At 36.6% G+C, this 13,292-nt stretch overlaps 1 protein-coding gene and 1 pseudogene across 1 annotated transcript in view; both read left to right on the top strand.

Moving 5' to 3' along the window:
- Positions 1-13,292, top strand: part of FCHSD2 (FCH and double SH3 domains 2) — a 442,594-nt gene that overhangs the window by 324,202 nt on the left and 105,100 nt on the right. Inside the window, exon 10 of the mRNA XM_037840535.1 lies at positions 221-316. Coding sequence (XP_037696463.1) covers positions 221-316 — 96 coding nt within the window. The remainder of the gene's footprint in view (positions 1-220; positions 317-13,292) is intronic.
- Positions 7,918-11,938, top strand: LOC119537923 (annotated as a pseudogene).

Raw genomic sequence — 13,292 nt, 5'->3', positions numbered from 1 at the left:
TAATGGTACTGTGAACAATCGAATGTACGATTTGTTTTGTATGACTACGTGGTATGTGAATATATCTCAATAAAATGAAGATTAAAAAGAAAAAAACAAAAAACTAAAGGACAAATGGGGTGGGATGGTGGGATGATTTGGGTATTCTTTTAAAAAAAAATGTAATTACTGGATGTTTTATCCTTATTAAAAACTTAGAGGTATTTTGTTTTCTCTTTAGGTGGTTCGAGACTATAATCTTCAGCTGTTTTTACAAGAGAATGCTGTATTTCACAAACCCCAGCCTTTCCAGTTCCAGCCTTGTGACAGTGATACTGTAAGGGAATTCCACATTTTCATTTTATTTGTCATTCACCTGTGTTTGTGCTCAAATAACTGTTATACCTGGAACAGAGAGACAGAAAAAGCTGAGTGTGTCTCATTAATTTTATGACAAAACTGCAAGGATGCAGAGAAATTTCGACTATTCTTCTTTCTAAAAGATGACTAACACCAGTGTCTTTCTGCTAACAGCTTTCTACTAAATGGGGCTAAATTATAAGATAAGTTGCTGAAAATCTGAAAACTGAACTTAGGGAAGAACATTCAATAATTTTTTTCCAATTTGAGTGTAAATTATGCTTTTTATCCATGAAATTCTTCACATTACACTCTTCCAAAGAAATCAGTGGTTAAATTTTAACCAGAGTAGAATTAACAAATAGAATAATAAGTATGTGCATGCATATATTTTGGTTGTCTTCATATAAAATTATAGGCCCTTTGTAATTCCTTTCAGATTTCTTAGAATGTTAAAAGTTCTAACATAAACCCCAAATTGGCAATTTTTTTAAAAGCAGGCATTAATCATACATTTTTGTCCTTGAGTTTACTCTGTGAAAAAATATTTGCCATTACTTGAATTTAAAACTAGAATAAAAATGCTAATTCAATAACTTAAAAGTAGAAATTTAACTCCTACAAGGTGAGAAAGCACATTTTGGCATTAAGTAGCACATTCTCTCAATGTAGGCATGCCAAGAAGGAAGTCAATTTATATTCAAAATGTCTTTTGGTAAACTTAGAATCAGAGTGTGGCGAGTTTATCCTTCCAGAGTTTACTGGTATCAGTTTAATAGAAATACCTTTGCCAGAGATATCTTCATTACTTTTTCTTATGTTTAAATAGCCCTGTGTTAGTGAGAGTATAAAGAAATGTAGGCAATCAGTATTTCTCTTTAGATTATAATCCTCCCCCTTTATAATCGTTGCCCTTTTATCAGGCAACTTTTTCCTAATGATTTGGTGACATTGTCCTTTAATTTGTCTTTTTTGAAGCCTGTGAGGAATGAGGTACGGTTTTAGAAGATACAGGGCATGAAGAGAGTTTGTCAAGATTGACTTAAAATCATGACTTATTTGAGATGATTTTATCTTTGCCCATTTTCCTTAGAAAAGTCAGAATAATGGTGACTGTCATCTCACTTTTCCAAAGCCCTTCTTTGTTTCTAGACACTGTGCTAAATGTTCTTAGCTGCTGTGTCTCTGTTTGCCTTAAAATTCTAATTTTATGTTGTTTTCTGTCCTTGTGCAATCTTTATTGGGCAGAGTTTAAAAGCTGCCCAACTGGTGGATATTGAGCTCTCCCCTGTCAGTGCTCTGAGAATGACCATAGCTGAGGTATATGGGAGTGTGGGGTGTGGGTCAAGGGTGGATGGAGGAGTGGGATGTGTGGGTTTGCATGTTTATGGAGGGTGGGACCTGGTGTTGGGCTGATATATATATATATCACCACTGAGTGCACAAGCTTGTGGCTTTCCATTTTCCATTAAAATTTGGGTTTTCCTCTCCTATTTATAATGGAGAGGTTGAGCTTCTTATTTTACTTTTTTTCTTCTCTGAAGCACCTTATTCTTCCTCAACTGAGATGCTGGGAAGAACGTTAGAGCTTATCTTGCCAATGCCCTTCTTTTATTAAAGGGGAAACTGAAGCTAGAAAAGAAAAGGGACTTGTCCAGGGTCCTACAGTGAAATTAAGAACATGTTAGTATCCTGATTGCAATGCTAATGTTCTTTCCTGCAAGCTTTTCTGTTTTCTGAGAAGAAATCTTAAGCACTTGGGGGAGCAGTTTTTCAAAATGGAGAAAGAAATGCCCATGCTTTTATGAAAATCACCTGATTGTCAACCATTGAACAAGTCTTTAGAATAATCACTTTGAAAATGTTTTCAATATTTTGTGTGTAATTTTTGTTTTGTTGAAAATTAAGTATTCTTACTGCCCAAGAAGAATAAAATCCAAAATAATTCTTTTTACTCAGTATGGAAGGTTACTGTTCTTTCATGTGAGAATGAAGTCATCATTTACTTGCTTTCCTAGCTTCCTCTTGGCGTGGGTAGCACTAAGCTTTTCATGGGGTGGGAAGCACCAGTCAGTGTCCATTAACTACTCTTACTGCCAGGTGAATGTAGGACATTTGGGAAGGCCTGATCATTGCTATCTTCAGCTGTATTTCTGAAATTGCTGGTTTTCCTATCCTGCTTTGAAGCACATTTCAATTCAACAAACACTTGAATTGAACTCTTTGATTTTTAGTAAATTTACAAAGTTGGGCAACCATCATCATAAACAAGTTTTAGAACATTTTTGTGACCCCAGTAAGATCTCTCATGTCCATTTGCTATTAATCCCCATTCTCACCCCCTACCCCACACATCCACTAGTCTACTTTCTGTCTCTATAGATTTGTTTTTTCTAGACTTTTCATATAAATTATATGATATGTGGCCTCTTGTGTCTTGGTTTCTTTCACTTAACACAATGCATCAATCAGTAGTTTGTTCCTTTTTATTGTGGAATAGTGTTCCATTGTGTAAATATACCACATTTTGTTTATCCATTCATCAGTTGATGGACATTAAGGTTGTTTCCAGTATGGGGCTTGTATTAGTTGGGGTTCTCTAGGGAACAGAACCAACAAGAGATATCTGTAAATATAAGATTTTATAAAAGTGTCTTACACAACTGTGGGGATGCACAAGTCCAAATTCTGTAGGGCAGGCGGTGAACTGGCAACTCCAATGAAGGTGTTCAATGAACTCCTCAGTTAAAGCTTCTCTGGCTAGCTGAAGAAGTGAAGGTCCTATCTCTTTCTCCTTTAAAAGTCTTCAACTGATTGGATTAAATCCAGCTGATTGAATGCTCTCATTTTGGAAGACATGCCCTTTGTTGATGTAATCAGTCACAGGTGCAGTCAATTGACTGATGATTTAGCAAACCAGCCACAAATGTCCTTGCAGTAATGGTTAGGCCTGTGCTTGGTTGACCAGACACCTGGAAACCATCATCTGGCCAAGTTCACACGTGAACCTAACCATCACAGAGCTATTATAATAAATGCTACTATAGAAATTTGTGTGCATATCTTTGATGAACATATGTTTTCATTTTTCTTGGATAGATACCTAGAATGGAATTGCTGGATCACATTGTAAATTTATGTTTACCTCTTTAAGAAACTGATAAACTGTTTTCCAAAATGGCTGCACCATTTTATATCTGCTAGCAATGTATAGAAATTCTGTTTTCTCCACATCCTCACCAACATTTGTTATTGTCTGTCTTTTTTTGTTATAGCCAGTCTAGGAGTGTGTGAAATAGTATCTCATTGTGGTTTTCTTTTGCACTTCACTAATGACTTATTGGCCATTTGTGTATCTTTTTTGGTAAAATATCTATTCAAATTTTTTGCCTCGTATTTTTTTGATGGTTTGTTTGTCATCTTGTTATGGATTAGATCCTAAAGATGAATTGAAGTTTATTGTACAGAGATTGAAAAATAATTTATCCAGAAGTGAAAGCAATAGTTTAAAATAATAAAAGTTATAGCTGACATTCATTGAACATTTATTCCATGTTAGGCATTTTTCTCATTTTATTTCCTATGTTAACTCATTTAATCCTCACAACAGCCCTATGATGTAGGTACTATTTTTTTCCCCATTTTACAGATGAGGAAACTAGTAAGGTTAAGAAACTTGCTAAAAGTTACTCCACTCAGTAAGTGGAGGAGCCAGAAAAGCTTGAAAGCGTATGACCCCTGCCTGAATTGGCAAGTGATCTTAGAGTAGCTAGAGATTGGGGGTGGTGAGAGAGAAGCAGAATAACACCGTACATATGTGTTGTAACCAGATTGTGTTTTTGTATTATATATATATATATATGATAGCAGATGGAGAAATACAGAATGTACTCAAGTAGGAGAGTAATATGATGAGGCCCTTTGCAGACGGATTCCCCTGCAGGGCAATATTGTCCCTTAATTTTATTTTGAATTAGGAATTTTGCACTACTTGCAGGTTTAACACATTGATTTTTCATTCACTCAACAGGTATTTATTATAGATACTTTGTGTTTGCCATTGCCTTATATAGAGAAGAGTATTCAATAAACATTTGATCTGTATTTTGGTAAGACATATTTAGGAAAGCCATAGAACTTTTAAAGTTACTACAGTGATAAAATATAACTCATATTCTTCTGAAATTTTTCCATGTAGTCTCAAAATTTAAAAGAACTTTTTAATATAATCTATTTTTAATTACATATTCCCTACAAAAATGCCCAAAAAGTCCAGTTGAAAACATATAGTCACAGTATTACCATAGGAATTTAAATAATGCTTGGAATTCTTGCACGCCATTTTTTTAAAGCTTTATCTTTTATTTTCTGCTGATAAGTCAAAATTCCTTTTCATTTTCTTTTAAGATATGCTTATTTTGATTCATGATTTGTAATGGTATAACAAAAGAAACTGGCCAAAATAGTTTACAATTATGTGTACTCTGTAAAGCCATAGAATAAAATGGGGGCTCTTAGTATTAAACCTAAGATGGCTACAAGTGGCAGTGATCAGAGCAAGTTTTGTCTTTTTCACATGTAACCTATCTGATTCCGCTTCCTTACATTAAAAATCCTTCTTATGTGTGAAATCTTTCCTCGTGTATGAAACTCTTTATTGGGTTTGAAAATAAAATGAGATACTTAAACATTTGACTCAATGCCTGACACATAGCAGGTAAAGGATAGTTGTTGACTGCCTTCCCTTTTGTTTATATCTTTCTACAAGACAAGCACATAAATATATTTCATTTTTCTTTAGATTTTGCTGCTAACTGCTACAGGGAACACTAAAAAACCAAATACAGAAAATGGTACAAAGATAATGAAATCTTGCAACATTTTTGCAGTCATGGTTCCTTAGCTTTCAATTCCCTTACTGGGTTGATCACTAAAAGTCCCTTGGGACTTCTGCTCTCCTGATTTATTACACAAGGTAGATCTCATCAACCTTTTCTCTTGGCAGTTTGCAAACCTACAAGACAGTCTATGTGGAATAAACAGTAACTAATAGCTAATAATTGGTGTCCGTTTTTACCCCTTTTAAGTAGGCCTGCACTTTTCAGCACCTCTGCCCTGTACACCTCTCGGTGGGTCTCCCTTCCTTTACAGGCACTAGTAATGGATGCCTTTACCAGCATTTTAGCACATCCCATGACAAAGGGCAAGGTCAGCCTGGGCTAGGAAATAACAATATGGGAATCATGCACATCCAGAAATCTCAGATAAGTATGGTCTATACAGGCAGGAAAACTGAAAGGAAACTTCTTTTCCCGGGTTTCCTGTTGGGAATGGGACAGCCCTTTCCTCTTTACCTTCCTTGAACTGCAAATAACAAGATCTTCATGGATAATGGTAGCAGAAAGCTAACAGTAAATTTCTGATATATGATCTTTTCCTGTTGTTTAGACATCATTTCTGATATTTAATTCTGTGTTACAGATCAGCAGTTATAGTAAATAAAATGTCCACTTGCTGTAATTTAGGACTTTTGCAAATTAGAGTTTTGCTTAAATAGAGCATTTTATGTATCTCTTAAAAATAAACATTTAGCAGAAATTACTTGTCTTTAAAAGACTTGGGGTGATCATGCAGGGAAATTACCTGAAAACTTTCCATCAGCTCTTTCCATTGATGGAAATTTGTATATAGCATTGGTTCTTAAACATGAAAGCATCGTGAGAATCTATGGGAAATCTTGTGGCTGGGTAAGTGGATACCATCCTTTGACACTTACACTGGCCACAGATTCCAAAAATGAAAGGTTTGATTACAGGTATATAGGTGTCACTTGCCAGAATAAGCAGTGCTGACAATCAAGCAAAGAGTCTGTCCTGATTTCTTCAGCCTTTCAAAAAAGGGCTTGTTTGCTTTTCATAGAAGTTCCCTCCCCACCCACCCCTGTCTATTTGATAGACTTTGTGCTGGTATAGTTATTTTTTCCTGATCTGGTGCCTTCTATACCCATTCAGAGGTATCCAGAGCTTCCCTAGATTCCTTGGGTAATATATTGATAAGCAGGAGTCTGAAAGTTCACTCTTTTATCTAGCTTGTGGTTATAGTTCTTAAAGCAAAGTCTCTGTAAGAGCTATCAAAATAAAGCATAGTCTTTATGAGGCTGTTCCATCCAGTTATACCTCTAGATATGATCTAAAGAATATCAAACACAAGTCTTATTGTTGCTTTTGTTTCATTTTCATGTCATTAGTCAGGAACATATTTTTCTCTTAAATATACCTTTAGTATTCTAAACCAAGACAAGAAAGGGTGCTGCATTCTCAGGGTTTTCACCATTTCCTCACCACAGCCTTAATGGAATTGTGTATCCTTTTCCCCAGTTGTCCAAAGTTCTGGAGAATTTTCCAAGGGCTCAGGCAGCACTGATTTTTCTCCAGTTTACTCTCCTGAGAGACTAGGCAATTATCTAGGTGAGTTCCCATTTTTCTAAGTGAAGGTACTGCTACCCAGGCATAGGCAGAGAAAGTCCAAATAAGTTTCACAAAGGGCTCTGCTCACCTCCACTCCAAGATGTGTGATACCTCTAAAATATGGGACTTACAGGTCCACAGTCTCTTATCAGAAGCCCTTGGGGCCAGACATATTTCAAAGTTCAAAATTGTTTTTCATCTTTTAGAGAGGTGATCCCATATAGCACATATTACATGACACCCCAAACCAGGGTATAGGGAAGCAACCATGGTCGAACACAATATTTTTGCAGTGAAATATATGAATATTCATACCAAGTAAAATTTATAAAAATTATAAATAGCTTCTCTTTAGATCAAGTCAAATTTTTCCAAAAAAGAGTTTAGGTTCCAAACTCACAAAACACTTGTGATTTTCAGGGAAGTTTGAATTTCAGAATTGCCTGATTGTGAACTTCTACAAACAAACATGAATGCTTGATATTCGCTAACCTACAAAGATCAAATGCTTTATAATTGAAGTGGTCCTTTTTGAAGTCAAATAGTAAACTTTCTGGAATTAGTGAACAGTGTTTGTAAACTTCAGGTAGAATAAGATGAATCAAATATTTTGCTCAATACATTTCTGATCTACCCATAAATTGAAAAATATAAGTAGTGCATATCCCTTGAATGAAGGTTAATAAGATTGTATTGGAATATGACATTAGCATGACAACCTTAACATTATGATTTTTTTGAAAATTGGGTTGGAATGCTGGTATTTTACTGTTATTGGTTTTCAATCATCATACATGACCATCTCTTTTTCTCTTTCAAATGGGTATATTTTGGTTACAGACTTGAAAAATAATGATTGTGTTTCTTGTATGGGAATCAGCTTTTCCCTCCCTGCTCACTTTGCTCTTGTCTGTTTGAATCTTCCTTGCCCTTGTGTTAACCTTAAAATGAACTGAAATTGTATTTCAAGAGTATATTTAATGACAAAATAGTTAAATGAAGAGTAATATATAAAAAAATTTTGCAATGTTAAGTTCCTTACTTATTAGCAACTTTATAAATTTTGAAAAGACTTTTAAAATATTTTGTCTAAAAGGGTTGGATACTTTTAAAAACTTAACATTGCTCAGCTCTGAAAGACTTTTTAGTCTCATTTGAAACAGTTTGGCTTCTGTTCTTTTAAAAATAAACTTCAACTAAAAGATGCTTTATCTCTAAGTTAAAGCCTAAACAGAATTTCATTCCAATGAAATTTATATTTTAGCTATGTCTTTTTTAATATTATTATGTCTAACAGTGTTATCAATATAGCATTAATTAAGTAAAACAGTAAGGCAGTGTGATCATATAAAGATGGCATTGAATCTGAAGTCAGAGACCTCTGTATAAGCCCCAGATCCACCAGTGGCTTTAGGAAAAACACACACCTCTCTGAGCCTAAATTTCTATACCTATAAATTGGAAATAATAGTCCCTATCTGTTAGAATTGCTTTGAGAACTAAGTGAAAGAACATATGGAAAGCAGTTAGCACAGAGCCTAAATATTCAATAAATGGTAGCTACTTTTTTTTTTCCAAAATAAACATACCTTTGCAATTTCCTAATTTTAGAAAAGCATAAAAAAGAAAGTTTTCACCTGTCATCATTCAAAGGTAATCACTGATAACATTTTGATCAATATCTTTCCAAACATCTCTCTGCAGGTACATAACATGTATAGATGTGGGGATATACAGCTTTGTATAAATAGATTTATGTTATGCAGACTTGAATTGAAACTGTTTTCTTTCAACATTATGTCATGAAGATCAAATATTTGGAATACCAATAGTTCCTAATCATCTCAGAACTTTGACATTCCCTATTTCCCATCAAATAGTTTGTTTTTATATTGTTCATCTCCAGCACTAAAATTATACTGTCATAAATTCAAATTTCTGAATAAATTAAAATTATGTTTTAAAAATATTTAAAAATTTTTACAGAGCACCTTCTGTCTGGGTTAGTCTAGGCTCTCCAGTGATGCTAAAAGGAAATTTATTGTTCAGAGTATTTGCAGTAAAAAACAGAATTTCTGGGTCTTTTATCCAGGGAAACAGTGTTCCCACCTGCTTACAACCAAGGTGTGAGCCTATTTGTTCTTTTTTTTTTTTTTTTTTTTAATATTTGTTCTTTTTAAATAAATTTGCACTAAAAGGAATTTGAGATTTCATTTCCTCTTCAGATGTCTTGATTTTCAAATGAAGAATCTCAGTTCCAAAGAATAGGGGTAAGTTAGCAAGGATGACATAGCTACGTCTCTTTGGGGAGTGTTTTATGTCAAATATCAGTGATTACTTATTAAAGAACTAGCAAACTTCATTAAGTAAAAATTTTATGAAAATCCCTTCATTTAGAGCCTAAAAAAAAAAAAAATTCCTACCTCAGTCATCCATTTTGAATGGATTTTGTAGTGGTAATTTAACCATGGAGAAGAAGCTCGTATTAGACAACCTTTTATTGTACAAGTGGGAGAGGAATCCCAATCCTTAAAGTCGGCTTTGCAAACCATATTAAAATACATGGTACTCAGTAAATTAGTTTCGTTTCTCCTTTCTTCATTCTTTTTTTTCCCTTGCACACAATAAATCTTGTCTTTTATCTCCTAGAAACTGATTCTAATGCAGCACGTTTATTCTCTTGTCATCTCTGAAGGCACCATTCTAATAATTTTGTGACTTGGCTGTCACTTTGGAATCGCAGAACCAGTGCATTAGGTCATATTCATTTACCCAGCATCTACTGAAGGCATTCAGTGGACTATTAGACTCCATGGCAGGAGTGCAGCGATGAGCACTGCTCGGGCCCTAGATTGCCTAAAGACAAACACGCACGCAGCAGTCGCAATATAATGTGATCTGTGCCTGACACAATGACCACTCAATAAACGTCTAATAAATGAATAAATTAGTATGTAAAAAGTGAAGGAGCCCTTGAATCTGTTGGGAAAAGTTAGGGAAGATTTCACAGAGAAGGTAATGCTTGAACTGAAATTTGAAAAATGACTAGGAGTTTATCCGTGGACAAAAAGATAAGAAAGTTATTTCAACTGGAGGGTATGGGACTAAAAAGCATAGCTTTGTATTTAGATTGTCGTTACTTCCCAGGAAAATACCCATCTGCTTCTGAAAATTTCTTAATAAAACGTGTATCATTTCCAAAGTCCTTGATGTTTCCAAAGGTCTCAAGAATCACATGTAGTTGACCTTCCCTACCTTACAGAAGTATATACCCAACTAACACAGACAAATGAAAAGCTGCCTATCTTACACTTAAAAGTTGATGGGAAGGTCATTTTATAATATTCCTCTTTGGGTTGTGATGTATTTTAGTTATTTTTGTGCTACTCTTCTGGAGAAAGAGGCTGAGTGGCTGGCTCATGAGGATGCGGAGTGTGAGAAATTAATAGAGCTATATGAGTGCCTGGAGGAACTGGATACTGACAAGGCAGAGGGCTTCACGGATCTTGCACAGACTGGGTTTCGCATCTGCCATGCAGCGCAGGAAGCTGAAAGACTTCATTGGGGTCTGGAGGATGAGGGTTGCCCTTGCCAGAGCCCTCTTTATTCGACCCTTCATGCTGCTCCTGGACAAGCCCACCAACCACTTGGACCTAGATGCTTGTGTGTGGTTGGAAAAAGAACTCAAGACTTTTAAGCGCATCTTGGTCCTCATCTCCCATTCCCTAGATTTTCTGAATGGTGTCTGTACTGACATCTTTCACAAGCACAACATGAAACTGAAATATTATACAGGTAAGTATGATCAGTATGTGAGGATGTGACTGGAGCTGGAGGAGAACCAGATGAAGAGGTTTCACTGGGAGCAAAATCAGATAGCTCACATGAAGAACTACATTGCTAGATTTGGTCATGGCAGTGCCAAGCTGGCCCAGCAGGCCCAGAGCAAGGAAAAGATGCTACAGAAAATGATGGAATCAGGATGGACAGAGAGGGTTGTGAGCGACAAGACACTGTCATTTTATTTCCCACCATGTGGCAAGAGCCCTCCACCTGTCATTATGATGCAAAATGTGAGCTTCAAGTATACAAAAGATGGGCCTTGCATCTACAACAATCTAGAATTTGGTATTGACATTGATACACAAGTGGCTCTCATAGGGCCTAATGGAGCAGGAAAATCAACTCTTTTGAAGCTACTAACTGGAAAGCTACTACCCACAGATGAGATGATCCGAAAACACTCTCATGTCAAGATAGGGCATTACCATCAGCACTTATAAGAGCAGCTGGATTTAGATCTCTCACCTTTGGAGTACATGATGAAGTGCTACCCTGAGATCAAGGAGAAGGAAGAAATGAGGAAGATCATTGGGCAATATGGCCTAACTGGAAAACAGCAGGTGAGCCCAATCCAGAACCTGTCAGATGGGCAGAAGTGCCAAGTATGTCTAGCCTGGCTGGCCTGGCAAAACCCCCACATGCTCTTCCTGGATGAGCCCACCAATCACCTGGATATGGAGACCATCAGTGCACTGGCAGATGCCATCAATGACTTTGAGGGTGGCATGATGCTAGTCAGCCATGATTTCAGGCTCATTCAGCAGGTTGCACAAGAAATTTGGGTCTGTGAGAAGCAGACAATCACCAAGTGGCCTGGAGACATCCTGGCCTACAAAGAGTACCTCCAGTCCAAGCTGGTTGATGAGGAGCCCCAGCTCACCAAGAGGACCCACAACGTGTGAGCCCTCTGCCCAGACTTGGTCAGGAGCTCCATTTGGGGACTAACAGCTGCTACCCTGACCAGCCGCTCAAGACAGGATCCTGGAGCTACACTCCTGCATTGCTGTAGTATTGCTGCCCCATAGTCTCTCCCCTGCCAGCCTCAACCTGCCTTAGCTACACTCTGTTATCTACAGCTGGACAGTACCTGCCTGTTTCCTATCCTATTTCCAGTTATTTTTGTCCATGTCTGGACTCAGTTGGCCATTCCTTCCAGTCCCTTGCTAGTTACCTTACCTGGATAGTGATGTAGCCAGAGGCACCTGAGGGTTAGCCCAAGGGCCCAAACCCTGGATCTGGCCCGTGAAGGAGCTTAGGATCCTCGTTTTCTGGGTTTTGGTGATGTTGGAGGAATACCCCCAGCCCCACCATCCCCATTCCTTTCTGCTTCTGGTTTTTAAATAATTATTTAACAGTATAATTTCTAGACCTGCGTGACATCTACAAAGTGTCCAATAAAGAAAGAAGAAGCCATTGTCCCTTAAAAAAAAAAAAAAAAAAAAAAAAATTGTGCATGGTGGTTAAATAAGTAAACTTTTCCAGAGCCAAGGTACAGTGCAATTTATTATTTAATTTTTGAATACTCATGCTCTGCTTCTAAAAGATAGCATTGTTCCTCTAATTTTTGTGTTCAATAGCTTATATATTTAACTATTCTTTTATATTTATCAAATACATTTTTAAGAGGTAAAGGAAAAATGTTAAAAGAATTAACTAAAGATTAAATTAAACATTGTCAAAATAAGCAGTCACTAGCAGTTCCTGTGCTAGAATTAACCACTGCTAACACCACCACCTTATGATCTACACTAGACCCTGATTTATATTGATCTTTGGTAGTGGAGGTGGTATTACAACAAAATCTCTGATATTGCTTATCACCCTGGGCTGAGTTTGCCTTCTGTGAAATTCTGATTTGTCAAGACCTATGTTATAAGAAGCTTCCACGTATCTTCCTATGGCTTTATTTCAGAATTCATAAAAAAGGATAAATTAATTTTAATTTTAATTATGTGTGATTTCCGACCCCAGGATTTCCTCCCCCAGGATCCCAAAGCCACATCTCCTGATCAATAGCATTTGTTATCTGTCCTCATCACTAGGCACTTCTATCTGAGTAATAAGTAAGCCAGTAGAGAATGGGAACAAAGCCCTGTTTTTACTTACCAACTCTTAAGCACAATAAGTCCTCAGTGAAAGGATACAGATTCTTTGTGGGAAATTTGGGTTAAGGCCCATCTGTAGAAACCATAAATTTTAGAACCTTTTACCTTTTCCTAAAATACTGTTCAGCAATAAAAATTAAATTTCTCCATCAATTGTCTCCCTACTCATCGACTCTACTCCTTTCAAATTCATTCTCTTTGAGATCTGTGTTGATCTTTCATTATATCTTTATCTTGTTTTTGAGTCATTCTTTGGGCTCTCAAGAATCTGGGACTTGAAGAGTACACAGGCACAAAATGGCAAGTTAAGAAGTTTTACAAATCATTCCAACCCTTGGGAAAATGAAAGACTGGAAAAAGAAACTAGTTTAACTAGGTGGTAACCCTGGAACCAGAATGGACATTTAGAACAAATACAGAACTGTCAGAGGAAATGAGAGGCTGCCAAGAGTTCAACTTTTGTAAGTGAAATTATGAACCAGTGGCCGGCCCCCATTGCTGTACGCTGCCCAATTTCTAGGAGTGGCCAACTGGGGCC

The sequence above is a fragment of the Choloepus didactylus genome, chromosome 6 (genome assembly GCF_015220235.1).
Source record: "Choloepus didactylus isolate mChoDid1 chromosome 6, mChoDid1.pri, whole genome shotgun sequence".
NCBI lineage: Eukaryota > Metazoa > Chordata > Mammalia > Pilosa > Megalonychidae > Choloepus > Choloepus didactylus.
Note: the sequence above shows the minus strand (reverse complement) of the source record. Positions and strands in the feature narration are given on the sequence as shown.